The following is a 22,141-nucleotide window of genomic DNA, read 5'->3' as shown; positions in this document are numbered from 1 at the left end:
GCATGTCCCCATAGTATATGGACAATGATGATTCCAGAATTCGTGGCAGACTGTGCCCGTCGCTGATTGGTCGAGGCAACCTTTATGACATCATCGTCGCCATGGCAACCATTATGACATCATCGTCGCTGTGCCCGTTGCTGATTGGTCGAGGCCTGGCGGCCTCGACCAATCAGAGACGCGGTATTTCTACGTCGATGCTGTGCCGGTCTCTGATTGGTCGAGGCCTGACGGCCTCGACCAATCAGAGAGCCGGGATTTCCAGGACAGACAGACAGACAGACAGACAGACAGACAGACGGAAAAACCCTTAGACAATTATATATATAGATAAGTATTCTTTACAAAAATCACGCAGTGTAAACAGGCTGCCAATCAAAACACTCATTTGTCAGGTAAAATGATTTTTCGATTTGTCTAAATGATCATCATCCTGTGAAAGCAGTACCTGCACTGCAGAGAACAATGGCAGCCTATGTGCACTAAATAATCTATTACAAATTGTTCAGTGCGCATTGTTTACCATGGTCTTCCTGTTTAAACAGGCTATTAAATTACTGCCAATTGTCAAGCATGTTGCTAATTGGCAAGGTGCAGTAATTAGACCTTTCTGCTTCATCATAAATATGCACTCCTCCACGTTTACATTGCAACATCAAGAAAAAAGTTGTGGAATTATGAGAATCTCAGAATCGATACACATGTTATTAATGTCCAAATTATTTAAAAAAATGGAAACATTTCAGAACATATCAATTTATTCAGTCTTGAGTATGAGCCTCACACACAGAAATACCCGCACTTACATGCCTTGACCGCTATCAACGAGGTTATTAATGGTTGTTTGAGGAATGAATGTACTGGCACTCTGAATTAGGCCGGCGTTACACTCAGCGTATAAAAATACGGTCCGTATTTTACGGCCGTAATACGCCAGAAAAGTAAAAAAATGGTGATCCGTAAGTACTCCGCAGGCAGGGTGTGTCAGCGTATTTTGCGCATGGCATCCTCCGTATGTAATCCGTATGGCATCCGTACTGCAAGATTTTCTCGCAGGCTTGCAAAACCGACATACGGACATACAATGGATCCATGTGCTCAAAAAATCATAAAAACATATATACTGTCTTTATATATATGTCAGTAAGACACATATACAGTTAGGTCCATATATATTTGGACAGAGACAACATTTTTCTAATTTTGGTTATAGAAATTACCAAAATGAATTTTAAACAAAACAATTCAGATGCAGTTGAAGTTCAGACATTCACTTTTCATTTGAGGGTATCCACATTAAAATTGGATGAAAGGTTTAGGAGTTTCAGCTCCTTAACATGTGCCACCCTGTTTTTAAAGGGACCAAAAGTAATTGGACAATTGACTCCAAGGCTATTTCATGGACCGGTGTGGGCAATCCCTTCCTTATGTCATTCTCAAATAAGCAGATAAAAGGCCTGGAGTTGATTTTAGGTGTGGTGCTTGCATTTGGAATGTTTTGCTGTGAAGTAAACATGTGGTCAAAGGAACTCTCCATGCAGGTGAAACAAGTAATCCTTAAGCTGCGAAAACAGAAAAAACCCATCCGAGAAATTGCTACAATATTAGGAGTGGCAAAATCTACAGTTTGGTACATCCTGGGAAAGAAAGAAAGCACTGGTGAACTCATCAATGTAAAAAGACCTGGGCGCCCACAAAAGACAACAGTGGTGGATGATCGCATAATAATCTCCATGATGAAGAGAAACCCCTTCACTACAGCCAACCAAGTGAACAACACTCTCCAGGAGGTAGGCGTATCAATATCCAAATCTACTATAAAGAGAAGACTGCATGATGGTAAATACAGAGGGTTCACTGCACGGTGCAAGCCACTCATAAACATCAAGAATAAAAAGGCTAGACTGGACTTTGCTAAAAAAATCTAAAAAAGCCAGCACAGTTCAGGAAGAACATTCTTTGGACAGATGAAACCAAGATCAACCTCTACCAGAATGATGGAAAGAGAAAAGTATGGCGAAGGCGTGGTACAGCTCATGATCCAAAGCATACCACATCATCTGTAAAACACGGCGGAGGCAGTGTGATGGCTTGGGCATGCATGGCTGCCAGTGGCACTGGGTCACTAGTGTTTATTGATGATGTGACACAGGACAGAAGCAGCCGAATGAATTCTGAAGTATTCAGAGACATACTGTGTGCTCAGATCCAGCCGAATGCAGCTAAACTGATTGGTCGTCGTTTCATACTACAGATGGACAATGACCCAAAACATAAAGCCAAAGCAACTCAGGAGTTTATTAAAGCAAAGAAGTGGAATATTCTTGAATGGCCAAGTCAGTCACCTGATCTCAACCCAATTGAGCATGCATTTCACTTGTTAAAGACTAAACTTCAGACAGAAAGGCCCACAAACAAACAGTAACTGAAAACCACCGAAGTGAAGGCCTGGCAGAGCATCAAAAAAGAGGAAACACAGCGTCTGATGATGTCCATGAGTTCAAGACTTCAGGCAGTCATTGCCAACAAAGGGTTTTCAACCAAGTACTAGAAATGAACATTTTATTTAAAATTATTTAATCTGTCCAATTACTTTTGGTCCCTTTACCAACCGGGTTGCACATGTTAAGGAGCTAGAACTCCTAAACTCTTCATCCAATTTTAATGTAGATACCATCAAATGAAAGCCGAAAGTCTGAACTTCAACTGCATCTGAATTGTTTTGTTTAAAATTCAATGTGGTAATGTCTATAACCAAAATTAGAAAAATGTTGTCTCTGTTCAAATATATATGGACCTAACTGTACATATATATTAATATTTCATACAGCGCTAGATAGCTTAAAAGCCGGTAATTCAATTTCTGGCTTTTGCTTTCTCCTTCCTAAACCCGACATGATATGAGACATGGTTTACATACAGTAAACCATCTCATATCCTTTTTTTTGTATATTCCACACTACTAATGTTAGTAGTGTGTATGTGCAAAATGTGGGCTCTGTAGCTATTGAATTAAAGAGTTAAATCGCGGAAAAAATTGGCGTGGGCTCCCGCGCAATTTTCTCTGCCAGAATGGTAAAGCCAGTGACTGAGGGCAGATATTAATAGCCTGGAGAGGGTCCATGGTTATTGGCACCCCCCTGGCTAAAAACATCTGCCCCCAGCCAAGGCACAAATGGAAGATGCGCCTATTCTGGCACTTGGCCACTCTATAATAATAATCTTTATTTTTATATAGCGCTAACATATTCCGCAGCGCTTTACAGTTTGCACACATTATCATCGCTGTCCCCGATGGGGCTCACAATCTAGAATTCCTATCAGTATGTCTTTGGAATGTGGGAGGAAACCGGAGTGCCCGGAGGAAACCCACGCAAACACGGAGAGAACATACAAACTCTTTGCAGATGTTGTCCTGGGTGGGATTAGAACCCAGGACCCCAGCGCTGCAAGGCTGTAGTGCTAACCACTGCGCCACCGTGCTGCCCTCTTCCCATTCCCATGTAGCGGTGGGATATGGGATAATGAAGGGTTAATATCACCTTGGCATTGTAAGGTGACATTAAGCCAGATTAATAATGGAGAGGCATCAATTATGACACCTATCCATTATTAATCCAATAGTATGAAATGGTTAAAAACCACACACACACATTATTACAAAGTCTTTTAATGAAATAAATAGACAGGTTGTTGGAATATTTTATTATTCTCGTAATCCACCTGAAGACCCACGTCCTGTAACAAAGTTAAAATAAAAAAACAACAATATCCCATACCTTCCGTCGTTCTGTAACATCCCACAATGTAAATCCTTCTGAAGGGGTTAACTTTTTTTACAAGAAGAAGCCTGCTAATGCAGCTGTGCTTCTGTCTGTAAAACCCCACCGAATGAATGAAAAGTAGGTCAATGACCTGTGGTTACCTTTAGTTGCAGTGAGGCGCCCTCTGCTGGATGTCCTCATATGAACTCGAGCCTGGGAACTTTTCAGAATATTTTCTCACGCTCGAGTTCATATGAGGACATCCAGCAGAGGGCACCTCACCGCAACTGAAGGTAAATACAGGTCATTGACCTACTTTCCATTCATTCGCTGGGGTTTTACAGACAGAAGCACAGCTGCATTAGCAGAGCTTCTGTTTGTAAAAAAAGTTAACCCCTTCAGATGGATTTACATCGTGGGACGTTACAGAACGACGGAAGGTATGGGATATTGTTGTTTTTTATTTTAACTTTGTTACAGGACAAGGGTCTTCAGGTGGATTAATAGAATAATAAAATATTCCAACAACCTGTCTATTTATTTCATTAAAAGACTTTGTAATAATGTGTGTGTGTGGTTTTTAACCATTTCATACTATTGGATTAATAATGGATAGGTGTCATAATTAACGCCTCACCATTATTAATCTGGCTTAACCCCTTCACCCCGAAGCCTGTTTTCACCTAAGTGACAGGGCCAATTTTTACAATTCTGACCACTGTCACTTTATGAGGTCATAACTCTGAAACGCTTCAATGAATCCTGGTGATTCTGACATTATTTTCTCATGACATATTGTACTTCATGATAGTGGTAAAACTTCTTCGATATGACTTGCATTTATTTGTGAAAAAAACAAATTTGTCAGAAATTATGAAAATTTAGCAATTTTCAAATTTTAGTTTTTATGCCCTTAAATTAGAGAGTTATATCACATAATATAGTTAATAAACAACATTTCCCACATGTCTGCTTTACATCAGCACAATTTTGGAAACATAATTTTTTTTTGTTAGGGAGTTATAAGGGTTAAAAGTTGACCAGCGATTTCTCATTTTTTGAATGTTTAAAAAAAATTGAACATTTAACTTTTTTTTCACAAAATGTTTACTTCAGGTCCAATTTGTTTCATTTTACCAAGGGTAACAGGAGAAATTGGACCACAAAAGTCGTTGTACAATTTGTCCTGAGTACGCCGATACCCCATATGTGGGGGTAAACCACTGTTTGGGCACATGGCAGAGCTCGGAAGGGAAGGAGCGCCATTTGACTCTTCAATGCAAGATTTGCTGGAATTGAGATCGGAGCCCATGTCGCGATTGGAGAGCCCCTGACGTGCCTAAACAGTGGAAACCCCCACAAGTGACACCATTTTGGAAAGTACACCCTCTAAGGAACTAATCTAGATGTGTGGTGAGCACTTTGAACCTCCAAGTGCTTCACAGAAGTTTATAATGTAGAGCCGTAAAAAAAAATTCATATTAATTTTCACAAAAAATGATCTTTTTGCCCCAAATTTTTTATTTTCCCAAGGGTAACAGGATAAATTGGACCCTAAAAGTTGTTGTACAATTTGTCCTGAGTACGCTGATACTTCATATATGGGGATAAACCACTGTTTGAGCGCATGGCAGAGCTCGGAAGTGAAGGAGCGCCATTTGACTTTTCAATGCAAAATTGGCTGGAATTGAGATCGGAACCCATGTCACATTTGGAGAGCCCCTGATGTGCCTTAACAGTGGAAACCCCCCACAAGTGACCCCATTTTGGAAAGAAGACCCCCTAAGGAACTTATCCAGATGTGTGGTGAGCACTTTTAACCCCCAATTGTTTCACTAAAGTTTAGAATGTAGCGCTGTGAAAATTAAAAAATCATTCTTTCCACAAAATGATGTTTTAACCCGCAATTTTTTTTCCCAAGGGTAACAGTAGAAATTGGACAACAAAAGTTATTGTCCAATTTGTCCTGAGTACGCTGATACCCCATATGTGGGGGGGAACTACCGTTTGAGTGCATGGCAGAGCTCGGAAGGGAAGGAGCGCCGTTTGAAATGCAGACTTAGATGGATTGGTCTGCAGGCGTCATGTTGCATTTGCAGAGCCCCTGATGTACCTAAACAGTAGAAACCCCCCACAAGTGACCCCATATTGGAAACTAGACCCCCCAAGGAACTTATCTAGATGTGTTGTGAGAACTTTGAACCAACAAGTGTTTCACTACAGTTTATAACGCAGAGCCGTGAAAATAAAAAATATTTTTTTTTCCATGAAAATGATATTTTAGCCCCCACGTTTTTATTTTCCCAAGGGTAACAGGACAAATTGGACCCCAAAAGTTGTTGTCCAACTTGTCCTGAGAACGCTTATACCCCATATGTTGGGGGGAACCACTGTTTGGGCGCACAGGAGAACTCGGAAGGGAAGGAGCACTGTTTTAGTTTTTCAAAGAATTGGCTGGAATTGAGAGCGGACGCCATGTCTTGTTTGGAGAGCCCCTGATGTGCCGAAACAGTGGAAACTCCCCAATTCTAGCTGAAACCCTAACCCCAACCCTAACCCTAGCCCTAACCCCAACCCCAATCCTAAGCCTAGCCCTAACCCTAGTCCTAACCCTAGCCCTAACCCTAATGGGAAAATGGAAATAAATACATTTTTTTACATTTTATTATTTTTCCCTAACTAAGGGGGTGATTAAGGGGGGTTTGATCTACTTTTATAGCGTTTTTTTGGTGGATTTTTAGGGTTGGCAGCTGTCACACACTAAAAGACGCTTTTTATTGCAAAAATAGTTTTTGCAACATTTTGAGAGCTATAATTTATCCATATTTTGGCCCACAGAGTCATGTGAGATCTTGTTTTTTGCAGGACGAGTTGATGTTTTTATTGGTACCATTTTCGGGCAGATGACATTTTTTGATCGCTTTTTATTCCGATTTTTGGGAGGTGGAATGAACAAAAACCAGCAATTCTTGAAATTCTTTTAGGGGAGGTGTTTATACCGTTCCACGTGTGGTAAAATTGATAAAGCAGCTTTATTCTTCAGGTCAGTACGATTACAGCTATACCTCATTTATGTAATTTTTTTAATGTTTTGGCGCTTTTACACAATAAAAACTATTTTATATAAAAAAAATAATTGTTTTTGCATCGCTTTATTCTGAGAGCTATAACTTTTTTATTTTTCTGCTGATGATGCTGTATGGCGGCTTTTTTTTTGCAGGACAAGTTGACGTTTTCAGCTGTACCATGGTTATTTATATTCGTCTTTTTGATTGCGTGTTATTCCACTTTTTGTTCGCCTGTGTGATAATAAAGCAATGTTTTTTGCCTTGTTTTTTTTGTGGTGTTCACTGAAGGGGTTAACTAGTGGGATAGTTTTATAGAGCGGGTCGTTACGGACGCGGCGATACCAAATATGTGTACTTTTATTGTTTTTTTTAATTTACATAAATGGATTTACTGAGAAATGTTTTTTTTTTCTTTATTTGGGGATTTTAAAAAAATTTTTTTATACATTCTATTTTATTTTTTTTTAACTTTCTACCATTGTCCCAGGGTGGGACATCACTGTATTAGATCAGATCGTTGATCTGACAGGCAAGTTTAGGTGGCTTTCCGGCGCCTGCTCTCAGCAACTCTCAGCAGGCGCCGGCTAGCCAGGTCATTTCATGACCCGGAAGGAGTCCCGTGGCCATCTTGGATCTGGGGACTCCTTCCGGATCACCGGAGCAACGCGATCTCATCGCGTTGCTCCAGTGGGAGAGCGCAGGGAGCCCCCGTCCCTGTGCGATCCCCCTCTATGCCGCTGTCACTACTGACAGTGGCATCAGAGGGGTTAAATGCCCGCGATCAGCGCTAGCGCCGATCATAGGCATTGCTGCGGGGTGTCAGCTGTCTTATACAGCTGACACCCGCACCCGATCACCGCGGCGCTCAGCGCGAGACCGCGGTGATCAGTGTGCCGTACTAGTACTGCTGCTGGCACAAATACAGTGCCGGCAGCGCAGTACTAGTACGGCGCACGTCGCGAAGGGGTTAATAGCAAGGTGACATTAACCCTTCATTACCCCATATCCCACCGCTACACGGGAATGGGAAGAGAGTGGCCAAGTGCCAGAATAGGCGCATCTTCTAGATGTGCCTTTTCTGGGGTGGCTGGGGGCAGATGTTTTTAGCCAGGGGGGGCCAATAACCATGGACCCTCTCCTGGCTATTAATATCTACCCTCAGTCACTGGCTTTACCATTCTGGCTGAGAAAATTGTGCGAGAGCCCACGCCAATTTTTTCCGCGATTTAACCCTTTAATTCAATAGCTACAGAGCCCACATTTTGCACATACACACTACTAACATTAGTAGTGTGGAATATGCAAAAAAAAGGGGATATGAGATGGTTTACTGTATGTAAACCATGTCTCATATCATGTCGGGTTTAGGAAGGTAATTGAATTACCGGCTTTTAAGCTATCTAGCGCTGTATGAAATAATATATATACATATATGTGTCTCAATGACATATATATATATATATATATACCCCTATACTATGTGTAGACATTTATTTTAGCTATTCTATTGTAACCTGTCAGTGTGATTTTACTGTACACCGCACTGAATTGCCGGCTTTTCTATAGAACACCGCTGCGTATTTCTCGCAAGTCACACTGCTGGTCCGTGTGTAATCCATAATTTTCTGGCCCCCATTGACTTTCATTGGCGTATTTTTTGCGCAATACGGTGACAAACGCAGCATGCTGCGATTTTCTACAGCCGTAGAAGACCGTATAATACGGATCAGTAAAATACGGCTGATAGGAGCAGGGGCATAGAGAAGCATTGTACCTTATGCAATCCGTATTTTCAGCACCTCTCTTACGTCCGTAAAACACGGTAGTGTGATGCCGGCCTTAGACACACAAATCATCAAGATCTGATCCTGTACTGGCAGTTCGCTTTGCAATTGCCGAACGGTGGGGTTAGATGGGAGACAGCCCAGAAACATTACAAGTCATGGTTGCACATTTAGGCCAGCTCACAGTGGCAATAGCAATATATGGCATGGTGTTCTTGTGTTGAAAGCGTGACTAAGTGTATCTACCTGATTTTCACTAGAGCTGCTGATCATAATGATAGGCTTAGCCATTAGGGTAGTCACAGTGCCACTCCAGGGCAGTCCCCGGACCTGCAGCAGCTGACCGAAGGGTCAGCTGGCAGAACACAAGATACAGAGGTCAGAGACATGATCAGACAGTACAAGGTCGGGGCAGGGAGCACAGGATCAGAAAACGGATCAGAGTAGATCAGTAAACAAGTTGGGTCGGTCAAAGGAAAGAATAGACAATAAAGCACCAAAATAAGTAAGTAAGAGACTGACTGCTCACTAGGAACCTAAGTTCAAGCCAGGTGCGGAAGGATGAGCTGTCTAATATATCCCCTTCTTGCAGGGGATAGGCCAAGGAAACTGAACTGTGCAGGACACAGCAGGGTTAAATTCAGGTAGAGTCTGGCCATGTCTCCCTAAAGCCAGGTGCAAACTCTCCAGCGACTGGGGAATGCAGCAGCACTAGGAGTGCGGAAGAGGCAGTTCAGTGCAATGGCTTGTCACTGGATGGAGCAGCACAGTTAATGCAGTGAGTAGGATGGCGCTGGTTACTGGTATCCAGCTACAGGCGTCCAATAGCATCACACCATTGATCTGAAAGCCTATCTTGGTGCAGAGAAAGATGGCAATGGAGGCTGGAATCAAGATCTATCCTCTTCAGTGATTTGGTCTGCTTTTGTATTGGACGCAGTGATAGCCAGAGATTGGTCTGGAGACCATGTGGGCAACACCATAAAGAGGCCTTCATGAGGGAACATAAAAGAGTACCATTAGCCATATTTTAACATGACAATGTAAGGTCACATGTTTTTTGTGCGTTGTGAGCAACCTGCATAGCCTGCTACGATGGCCTGCAGCGTCTCCGCACTAGCCTACCATCAAGCACATCTGGGATATCATTAGTCAGCACTTGCACAGGGAGCTGCCAGAAGTGGATCTTGATGATTTGTGTGCCCAAGTACACAATAACTTAAATGATAGCAGCCAAGGTGTCTAAGTTCGGGGACTTCTGATTTATTCAATACTGTAAAATTCAAGATGTTTTGAAAATGTTGTTCCTATTTATTCATTATTTGCATATTATTAAAATGATTTCCATAATTTAATGATTCTTTCTTCTTGGTGTTGCAATTTATATATTGAGGAGTATACTACTGCTTTATCTTCTCGTTCAACCTTCTACTGACTTATATGCATTCATGACACCCTGCCTGTTCTTACAGTGTGACAGATAGTATTTCATGGGCTCTTTGTTGGGCCTGGTTTAGATTTCACCTCTTCCTTAACTGATAAGCTCTTCTTACCGTTGCCATTTCTATTGAGATGGGCTGACCACCGAGGTTGGAGGCTATTATCAACTCCTTTGGAATGGAATAGAAAATACTGCCTGGAAACGTCCCATGCTTCTTGCCGCTTGTGGCCTCCGCTCTCTCCTCAATGTCTTCATCTGCTTTGTGGGGATCTTGGGTGGTCTTTAAACAACAACACATTGCATTAATGGGTGGAGAACTAAGCACCAGTAGATGTGTGTGTAGAGATTTTAGTTATGTATAATGTTAGTGTTCTTAGCTTCAACTTTTCTTTTACTAATAACATTTTCCATGGTGATTTACCTTACTGAACATGTTAACTGCTTGAAGACATCTATTTTACCTTTCCCTTATAGACCTCTTAGATCCAATTTCACAGCAATCTCTTTTTTTGGGAAAAATGCTACACCATGTATTTTTCTACTCTTTCTGCAGTGGGGTACCAGAAAAGTTAACCCTTTAAGTCTGCCACCAGTCCTGTTCTACACTCTCATTATTCATTTATGTGGTGTAACGCTTTCAATGAATGTCTATTTTAAAAAAAAAGTTTTGGTGCTAATACAATTGGCCACTTTCACACATTCAATTTTATTATACATGTTTTATCTCTATTTGTTTTCCAAGAGAACCCTTTCTAGTCTATGAGGTATTCAGATGTCAGATATTTTACAGTATAGGCAAAAAATAAAGACGCATTTAATTTTGATCCGAGTCACGGATCAAAATCACCAATGCCAGTCTACTGGACAGTGAAAAAGTCAGACAGCACACTTATAACGCTATTCATTTTTCACTGACTGTTAGCTGTGAGAAACCTCTATCAGCTATTATTTTTGTGTACCAAAAAAACTGATGAAGAAATAATGGTAATAACTGACACTGATGAAAGTCCATCCATTTTTCACATATGAGAAATAAAACGTGCATGTGAAACAGGCCTAAGTTAAAAGGGTCAATGTTTGGACACCTGTAAATATTGTATTGCCTGATCCCTAACAAATAGGTGCTTATCAGGGGGCTACGCTTCACGGCAGAGTTGTCTTGATGTAACATACATCTTATAACCACTTCCTTATAACTTGGATTGCTGTAATAAAATATGACAGAATTCTCAGCAGTTTGTGTTTTTTTTCACTGACACTTTCAGGAGATTCACTTATTTATCACCTGGACTTCCCGCTTAGTCTCTTTCCTCTTTACAGAAAAACCCAAACAATAGCAAAATGGTAAAATCACAAAGACAAATACTATATCTTGTTTTGTTTAGGGCACTGAAACTGATCTGGCAAGTGGGTCACCATCAATATTACATAGTAACATAGTAACATAGTTAGTAAGGCCGAAAAAAGACATTTGTCCATCCAGTTCAGCCTATATTCCATCATAATAAATCCCCAGATCTACGTCCTTCTACAGAACCTAATAATTGTATGATACAATATTGTTCTGCTCCAGGAAGACATCCAGGCCTCTCTTGAACCCCTCGACTGAGTTCGCCATCACCACCTCCTCAGGCAAGCAATTCCAGATTCTCCAGATTCTCACTGCCCTAATATTGATAACATGTCATCACATTTTGTTTGACAGTGATCTCCTAGATGTACAGTACCAGTTAAGAGTTTGGATACAACTGTTGTTCATGCAATAATTTTTCTTTTTATTGAAATCTGCACATTGTCGATTCAGACTGAAGGAAGCAATCCTACGAAAGAACCCATATGTGAACCAAGAGTAAAGAAACATCTGAAACAAACCACACGGCCACCTCAACACCATTGGAGCTACTGCAACCCCGACCTACTGTCTCCTTCCCCATAATCCTATAGAATGTAAGCCTGCAAGGGCAGGGACCTCTTCCCTCTCTTCCAGTCTGTCATTGTTAGTTTGGTTTACTGTAAGTGATGTTTGTATTTTGATGTAACCCCTTCTCATGTACAGCACCATTGAATTAATGGTGCTATATAAATAAATAATAATAATAATAATATGAATGAAACCTTAGATTCCTCAACATACCCCCTTTTGTAAAAACTTAATTCCAGCTCACCCAGTTGCTCTATACTCATCCACCTGGGGCCCAGACACTGGCCTCGCCCTGGTCTCACATCAAGGAAAATAGAAAAAAATTGCAGTCTGGCTCAACAGGGCTGGATTTTCTTTTCTTTTTAAAGAAATTATAGTGCGTACAAAAGAAAAATGTACATGGTCAACATGACCCAGTCGACGCGTTTCGAATGCACTAAGCAGTCTTACTCATGACTAGTAATGAGCGAATATACTCATTACTCGAGATTTCCCGAGCACGCTCGGGTGTCCTCCAAGTATTTTTTAATGTTCGGAGATTTAGTTTTCATTGCCGCAACTGAATGATTTACATCTGATAGCCAGCATAAGTACATGTGGGGGTTGCCTGGTTGCTAGGAAATCCCCACATGTAATCAAGCTGGCTAACAGATGTAAATCATTCAGTTGCGGTGAGGAAAACTAAATCTCCAAGCACTAAAAAATACTCGGAGGTCACCCAAGCATGCTCGGGAAATCCCGAGTAACGAGTATATTCGCCCATCACTACTCATGACCCTTTTACTCTGATGACCATTTTAGACCCCACTGGCGTTCTCTCGAGTAGCTTCATCAGGTAGTTTACCTGGAGTGGCTTTACAACAGTCTTGAAGGAGTTCTTTACTCCTTGATTCCACATTGTTCCTTCATGGTTTTGCTTCCTTCAGTCTGAATCTACAATGCGCACATTCCAAAAAAGAACAAGAATACCAATGCACGAACAGTTGTGTCCATCTGTATTTGCATTTTGAATTATTTTTTACATATAGTTATATAAAAAAAATACAAGGAAATATAACCAATGTTAGAATGCCAATATTCACAGAATGCAGTTGTTCAATACAAAGTCTAGTAATGATATAGTAAAGATGGGTCACTTCAGAAGAAGCTTAAAGACACTATGTTTAGGTGTTTATTGCATTTTAGACATATTTACATCATTCTATGTTACATGGCATTGATACTGATTACCGGTACTTCATTTTACAAAACATCAGTTTGACAATTGTTTGGAATTACAGAAACATTAATATCATATTTAAAGTTACTTTCACCCCCAAAATATTAGCTTTTCCTTAGGCTAGGTGCATGTTTTCTAATCCAAGAAAAACGGGTCAATTATACAAATCACACTCTTATGAAATGCTGATGAGAGTATGTTCATAGTGTGATCCCATTCTCTCGGAAGAGGAGAAGATGGACTGACTTGCATGGCCGAGTGCAATCCGAATATCAGCACGTGATTTTTCCCTGGAAAAAATTGCACATGTGTACAACCCCATAGCATAACATGTGGACAAGTGCTATCTGTCAAAATGCTGGCTAGCACTCATCCGATTATTAAGGTCGCCTGTGTGAGCCCTTAGACGAACTAATTCCACCACATGAGAATATGATTTTGTAATAAAATGTAAATTAAAGTCAGTTATCAGTAAGAAACAAAAAATTTCTGCAACATGGAGACATATTTTAGATGGCATCAGCAGAAAATCAATACTCAGCACGTGCTTGTACAAGGATCTTTAACAAACTAATACTGTTGTGCGTAATTATCATGAAGCTGCAGTGCACAAACCTGCTCATGAAGTGAGGGGTCACTTACTATTGGTTTCTTCATGACGTCCTCCTGCAGTAATTGAATGTAATTTAGCTTTGAGGCGTCTCCATTCACATGGACCTTTGCACAAATATTCATAATAACAATGTAACGGAAGAAGTCACCGATGGAGGAGCTTGTGATGACTGAAGCTTCGGCCTCTCTACCAGCTCCTGCCAAGTTACTGCCTTCCTGACTCTTCTTGATTACCAGATAATTTGACACGTTCTACCTTGTTGAATGGATAAGTTGAGTCATGGATAACAGTGTATTTAACATGCCATGTAGAATACTAAACCCAAAGCAGCAAAAGAATGTTGAAAAATCTGCCAATGGCAGAAGAAACCTAAAAAAGATTTTATTGTTGACTCTGTGGCTCAAAAATCTAATTTCTGAAGTAATATCTTAAGAATTATAGTACTTTAATAAGAAAAACAATAATTCTTTCTGTTTTCCTATTTGTAAAACCTATCAGCTATAGATAAATATGTAGCTGTTGTAACCTTCGCTGCCCAAATCATTTCTGGGCCCCACAACAAGAGAATATGTGGGACCCCTTATGCCGTAAGGAGCACATGTCTGCACCCTTGATGTCCCGTCAGGAGTCACTGCCGGCATGTCTGGTGTCTAATGGATTAAACAAGAACTATGTCTATGGTTTAGAAACAGTTAAAGAGGTTATCGGGACTTTAGTTATTCTTTCCTAAGTGGCTAAGAATTTACAGGCAGGGAGTGTCTTCCACATTTTTCTATTTTAATGAAAATGAAACTTTTTCCCTACAATTAGTAATATTTGTTCACAGATAGAAAGCATGACAAATTAAATATGATTTCCATATTTTACACACTATGGAAAGCAGCTGCATACATTTGCAAACCCACTCCGATCCAATCGTGCACAGCGACTGGCCGAGAATTAGGCCTCTCTCAGATGTTCGTGTTTTTTCCCGTAAGTAAAAACTCGGATGATTATCCATCACAGTTATCAATCCGATTTTCATCAGTGTTTGGTCAGTGTCAGTTTTTCCATCAGTGGAAAATCAGTTTTTCCATCAGTCATTTTCATTGATAAAAAATAAATAATTGAATAGCTTCTCTTATTCATTGCAATGGTAATTACAGACAGTGCACGGATTGCACAGTGATGACAGCCGTGTGCCGGCCGTGGTTTTCATAGACCCATAAGCTCATATATGTCATTTTGATCCATGACACAGTTAAAAACAGACATGTCTGCAGAGAGCATGCGCCGTACACCACTGATACGGCCTCAGCATAGAAGATTGGAGACCAGTCCTTGTCTCCTTTGCCTTGTAAGTGACATATTTGCTGTGTATAAGTGGTGTGCAGTGACGGTGACACATCCACTAGCAAATGGAAATGGCAGCCCCCAGTGGCTACATAAAAATGAATTAAATTAATGAATTAAAAAAATGACAGCAATTTATATTTTCACTTTTTTTTAATACAAGGTTATCAAATATACTAATTTATTTATTAGAAATAAAAAAAAAGTGGCAGATTACCTTCAAATGCATTGGAAGAGCATTGTCTGTTTTACCTACATAACATACAGGAGGAATGCTACAGGAGGGAATTGTTACTTATGCCATTACCTACTATAGTCTAAGGATACAACTTCTTTACAATTGCAAGAATGCTTTAGGTGCATTATCGATGGCGATTTTACTTTAGGTTGTGCTTTGTTTAGATGTTTTTCATTACAATCCAGTTTTATATATTATGTTATAGTCCTAAAATCCATTTCTAAGCCAATGACTTTGCTCTTGATTCTCAAGATCCTATTTTCTGTTCAATTTTGGTAACTGGTGAGGCAATGATGCTGAATGTTGGCCGAGAACTGACAATGCCAGAAAGCAGATGTACGGTAATCCTATTCTCAAGCTCAGGACTGAATTCTCTAGTTCATGTTTGTAACTTCTATGTGACACCGACATCTGTTACTATAAATTATACTTCTCTGCACAAAGTCCTGATGTGAACATGCTGCAAGCAGATTCTCCGAATGTAAGAGATCAGGGACGGGAATTCTCCTATCCTCAGTGGTCCTTAGTTACTCACATGTAATGTCAATAATGTAGATGTATCTAATATGACCAAGAGATGGGATACTGATGTATAGAAGAAAGGGATGTAAGAAGGGAAACAATTAGTACATAATTTATTTTTATATCCAGTAAATATTAATTGTTACTAATAAGTTATACTAAGGAACAGAAGAGGCTATGAAATTGGCACCTCTTCGTGGAGGGATTGCACCTTATCCATTCATATTATCCTATTATGTGTAGCACCAGTTGGTCACAGGCCTTTAGAATCTGATATTTGGTTTATTCTTATATATCCTACAGCATTTACTTGTTCCTCTTATTTGTGTACTATCTTGGTGTCTTATAGCCTTTATACTTTATTAGGTTTTCATTTTGCATACTAACATTTGACTTTTTCCCATTTATCTTCATATTCCATCACTGTTTTATTAATATTTGTTAATATGGATTAAGGAATTTATAGTCTTTTATATGTTTTTAACCCTTGTTTTTTCATTACATGTTTAATAAATATTTTCCTTTTTACCATCCTTGGTTTTTGGCGATATTGCTGGGATATTAGTGCCTATTTCATACTTCTTTGGTTCCTTACATTCGTTCTTCGGTATATGGCACATTTCCCTATGTATTTAGTGGTGCCGGTCCTCTTCCTCAAAACCTAGCACTAATGATTTATGCTATCACGGACGAGATGTGTAAGTGCTGTGGATGAAGGTCACCCTGCAGTATCTTGGGGTAAATGCTGGTAATCTGACATTTTCTTTGCACGTCTGCTGCAGTACAATCCATTACGTATATTAATATTAATGTGCTATAGTGTTGTAATGCTTTTCATGGCTTATAATTTTGTAGGATACAATGGAATATATCTGATGAAATAGTGGAAAAAATACATAAAAAATAAAGGAACATAAAAAAAGCCTCCAGATAAAATTGGAAGCATTTTGTCATACAGTGGGGCCAATAGACCTACTATAGATCTGTACTTCACGGGTTAGAAATGTGTATATGCCATTTAGATCCTGTTAATTTCTGGGCAAAATATTTAAATTGATGTATCTGGTGTGTTCTTCATCTACACACATAGCACATAGTATTTTCTACAAAATACAAAGTTTTCTTGAACACTAACTCATCGCACATTTCTATCAATAATGGAGTATAAACAAAGACGTTGCAAAAGTCCATTGTACTATCATGATAAATCGACTTGAATTACCTGATTTGCTGGATTTCTGATCTCCAATCTGCAATCAATAAAAGTAATAGATGCTTTCAAACATATTGCAAAAGCTGGACCAGGAAATCAATACCGGCAAAGTAATTTACTCCCCCTATGATTGACCGCCTCACCCTTGAGAACTGAATATTGCTCTCCATTTGTCCAGAGCAGAAATTTTGGTTGCGATTTCTTCCAGTTCCATTGTTTTTAAGCTGAGGTTTCTGTCCGAAGGTCTCTTGTCCATGTGAAGCTGGTGGGAACATAGAGAAGAAGAATAATGGGTCCTTCTTTTATAATGGAGATAAAAGATTGATATTGCATCCCCAACAAAGGCCAGACAGAAAGTTACTGACACAGTGTCACCATCGAGGACAGGCTGTAAGCTCACACCGACACCTCTTGATTAAAGTTTTATCAGAGATGGACGTAGTTGTCTGATCTTTTTCCTCACTTTACAAATATAGGTCATCTGCCCTTTTTATAACAAAACACATGTTAGATTTTTTTCTGGGACCAAATATCTGTTTCCTCAGGGGATAAATAATTTACACGTGTGAATTGTGTCCAAAGAAGAGATTGTTTAATGTCTTATTGTGTTGCATTTCATTGCTCCAAAATGGAGATGAAAATTGATCAGTTCTGACCTTCAAAAACTCAACACATTACATTGTAGTTAGGGAGGAAATTGTTTGTATTATGTGGGTGTCTTATGTTCCTATTATACGCTATCAAATTCATATAAATTACAAAATGCTGTGACCAGTCTAGTCTTCTGTTTGAGTTTTTAGGTTGCTAAAGGGCATGACAATGTCTGTGATAGTAATATGAGTGTCAATGTAGTCTTAGCTTCTAATGGTTTGTAATATATCACTTAATAATTTTCTTTGTTAAAGGAAATCTGTCAGTAGGATCAGCCCTTCTAAGCCATCTATATGGGCATACAGGTTACAGAAATCTGAATAAAATGATATCTTGATATCTGCGATTCAATATCTTATTTTGGAGAAATTCATATTTTTCCTATATGCAAATGAAATATTCAAATCTACAGGCCGGATACTGATCTTTATGAGAATCTGCCTCCAGAGCTAATTATAAATGAAAGGGAATGTTACCAGTGTGAGACCTGCTCTCATAATCACACATAGCTCTGTGAACATATCCAGAGATCCCCACTGAAGTAACTTATGCCAAATGAATATCCTTGCCAAGGAAATATGTATTAACATACTGGAAAGAAATGCCTGCAGTGGAAGGCTGGTAGCACTTACAAGGGCTTCTACGGACAAGTTTTGAGCAAGCAACTCACCTTTTTTGCTTAAAAAATAATTTTCTTTTTAGGCCTTGTGACATTTCTCTTCCATGTGGTGCTATTGCTATCAGCATGAAATGGGAATGGGTTTTCTTTGTTAAGTAATGCCCTTTCATAGTCAACTGGTTTATGGACATCTGTTTAATGAATAATTAGACTAACCTGAAGTTGAATTATTAGTCATTACAATGTTGTAGTCTAAACTTTTGCTTGGCTCCTAAGAATTCGATTGAGGTGTACTTATTTTTGCAACATGGTCTTACATTAATTTTTGGTTAAAAAAAAAAAACTTTTTGAGCTGTTCAAAACAACAAATCATGCTTGCAATCAATGGCCCACATTTGTGGCAGTATTTTGCTATATGGTATCCCATAAAAAAATGTTGATTCTGATAGCAAGCTAAAGGATTTATGTCAAAATCTGTTACGTGTACTCATTTATGCTAAGCACTGTATAAGACAGAAGTTGACAGGGACATTAGTGGATACAAAAAGGTGGATTTGTTTGGATCAAGTGAGGGCAAACCTTGCTGCCATGGCAATGTGATAAAGGTTATCAGGCATGTATGGCTCCTTGGCATCTTGCCCTACAGTAAAATCCTTTAGACCTGCTTTTATTCAAATCTATCATAGTTGTGATAATGCCAATGGAGTACAAAAGCACATTAACAAAGATCTGCAAACTAATGACTTCTCATATTCCACTTCCCATTCTCTATTATCTTTCAACACATTATGAAAGCATCTGAATGTTTTGTTACATGATACCCAAACAAGTTTCACAGGGCACCGAGTGTCTTTATTTACCTGGGTTGTAGCTCTATAAGTTTTGCTGTATTTACTGCTGACCTTATATCTTCATCATACATCATTCATTACATATCATCCGGTTATATGTATATTCTATGCAATAGGTTACAGAAGTTTAGAGAAGCACTAAGAGGTCATCACTAATGTACCCAAGAGCAATCTATAGACCACCATAATCAGTGGACTGTGACAAAAGGATGCCCTTCACTAGCTGTTGGTCATATTGACAATCATATCCCCTTAACGACCGCCGATATGCCTTTTCACGGCGGCAATTAAGGGTACTTGGGGCGGAGTGATGTAACGGTGCTAAGAGGACGCAGTTAGACGGAGCTCCCATAATCATGGACGAAATCCTGCATTTAATCGCTGATATTTATACTTACCTGCCAGCAGTGGGATCCCGGACTCCTGGAGACCTCCCGTTCTTGGGGGAGAGCGGTGTGGAGCCTTTCCGGTGCATCGGGCTGTGTGAGGGCTCTGGCGGGAAAGTGAGGCTTGTGGATGGCAGCCATTATCTGTTGTCCGCTCTATCAGGAAGAGGCACGGCGCTGCACACTCTGCTTCTGAGAGGGCTGACGGAGTGGTGCGGCTGCATCCTGGAGGTACTTGGAGGGAGGTGCAGTTTGTGCTCTGAGATATGAGCCCCATACTCCCTTAGGTGATAAATTAACGGCACAAAAGCTCCTGTCACCCTGAGAGGTTTCTGTACTCCTACCACTGTCCCTGCAGGCGCTTTTTCAAACCTTGCTATATAAGACTTGCATACTACCAGCAAATCTGTCATAATACTTGATATCTCGCTCTATAAACCTGATCAGAGCTTCTTGATTTATGCTCATTATCTTGTGACTGCTATGGATGGTCTTCAGGAAGAGGAGACTCTATAACCATACTATTCAGCTTATTATATTTCATCATTATTAACTATGAGTCATTCTAAAGGCTCAGGGATAGCTGATAAAATGAAAGAATTTGCAAGGACTGATCCATCTGATAATGCACGATCCCTTAGGAATGCTACATCACAAGCTAAAGCTGCTGATCAACGTAAAAACCGTGCTTCTGATGGTGAGGAGGATGGTATACAGGAGGATCTAACCCTTAGACAGACATCCAAACAGTTAATGCAGGCCATATTTTTAACTAGAATGTCCCTGACAGAGAAAATAGAAGACGTGCATTCTGAGGTGGGGCGTCTCCGGCAAGATATACATGCTATGAGTGGTCGTGTTACAGAAGTTGAAAGAAGAGTGTCCAATCTGGAAGATAACTTTATACCTTTGGAGGCTAGGCTAACAAAAGTGACGGGCTCCATAAATGCCTGGAAACAAAAGGCAGACGACCTTGAAAACAGACTGCGCCGGAATACTATCCGGATTATAGGATTGCCGGAGCGCTCAGAAGGTCAACAGCCTGAGGATTTTTTAAAAGGCTGGCTTAAACATACTTTAGGGGATAATTTCTCTTCCACCTTTTCAGTGGAAAGGGCTCATAGAGTCCCTACAAAACCGCTTCCACTGGGCGCTCCACCTTGGCCTTTTTTAGCATGTCTCCTTAACTGCAAAGACCAAGATGTTGTATTAAGGATGGCGAGACAAAAGAGTCCTATTAAGTTTAATGGTGCTATGATTTCAATATTTCCTGATTTCTCCATGGAACTTTAGAAGCAGCGGGCCCAATTCATGGAAGTCAAGAAGAAGCTCAGGGAAAAGAATATTCTTTATTCAATGATATATCCAGCCCAACTTCGAATTGCTCATGAAGGCTCCTCCATATTTTTTACGAACCAAGCGGAGGCAATGGATTGGGTGCGGTCCCATAAAGGCTCACGTGGACAGGAATCCTGATTTACTGGCAGATAACTGGATCTTTTCTACTACCTATATGATTGGAGCTCGTCGCATTGGCATCCGACTTCACAGTAATACCGGACACTGTGTTCAGTGAGAGTGTCCCCCGATTTAAATCAGGATAGGAGCGTGGAATTTTGCTCCTTTATTTTTGAACTTTCTGATGTTTTTCTTTTCAAAAGTTTTGTTTGTTGTTTTTGTAGGTACTGCCGCCGAGAGTCTATATACGATGCTTATAATTTTTATTGTGTGATATGCATACCATATTCAGATAGAATGATATGGGTTCCGAAGCTATCTGTGACATGGAATGTGAGGGGTCTCAAATCTCCTCAGAAAAGAATTAAGGTTTTTTCCCAAATTAAACGTTATCGTCCTCATATTGTGACGTTGGTTGAGATGCACCTGACTAGAGACTCAGCTAGGTTTGTACAGAAACCTTGGGTACAATGGTACATTCATGCATTTCATACCAGTTATTCTAGAGGGGTTTGATTGTTAATACATAGGGATGTTAGGTGGAATGTTAAAGAGGCCCGAAGAGATCCTGAGGGACGTTTTGTCTTTGTATATGCATTGATAAACTCAAGAGTCTATGTAATTTTGTGTATTTATAATCCTCTTCCGGCCAATGTGTCAGTTCTTCAAAAGGCAATGAGCTTTGCTCTAAACTACCCAGATGCATACTTTATATATGTACTGTATGGGGGACCTTAATTTGGTGATGGATGATTCCCTTGATAGAATCAGGTTGGATGATGGGATCTCAGGGGTAACCCCATCTACAGCTCTGTCTCCACTAGCACTGTTTATGGGGGGAAGTGGTTGGTTGGATATATGGAGGATACGTCATCCTCAGGTAAAGGGGTACACCTGTCACTCGTCCACTAGACGTACTTTGTCTCATATAGATTATATCTTCGGTTACAGTGATCTAGTGATATGGGTAGATAACCTAGAACATGGTCCAAGGGGAATCTCAGATCATAGTCTGGTTATACTTAAACTTAATATTGGCCAATCAAAACATAACACATTCT

At 40.0% G+C, this 22,141-nt stretch overlaps 1 protein-coding gene across 1 annotated transcript in view; it reads right to left on the bottom strand.

Annotated features, from left to right (window-relative positions):
* The window catches only part of LOC138638316 (inactive ubiquitin carboxyl-terminal hydrolase MINDY-4B-like), a 134,893-nt gene that overhangs the window by 61,276 nt on the left and 51,476 nt on the right, over positions 1-22,141 (bottom strand). The window contains exons 2-4 of the mRNA XM_069727524.1: positions 17,259-17,377; positions 17,125-17,152; positions 10,170-10,337 (exon numbers count right to left, since the gene is read on the bottom strand). Of these exons, the coding sequence (XP_069583625.1) occupies positions 10,170-10,337; positions 17,125-17,152; positions 17,259-17,371 (309 nt within the window). The 5' untranslated portion in view covers positions 17,372-17,377. The remainder of the gene's footprint in view (positions 1-10,169; positions 10,338-17,124; positions 17,153-17,258; positions 17,378-22,141) is intronic.

Source organism: Ranitomeya imitator, chromosome 5, assembly GCF_032444005.1.
Source record: "Ranitomeya imitator isolate aRanImi1 chromosome 5, aRanImi1.pri, whole genome shotgun sequence".
NCBI classification, from domain to species: Eukaryota; Metazoa; Chordata; class Amphibia; order Anura; family Dendrobatidae; genus Ranitomeya; species Ranitomeya imitator.
The sequence above is the reverse complement of the archived record's forward strand: the minus strand, read 5'-3'. Positions and strand labels throughout refer to the sequence as shown.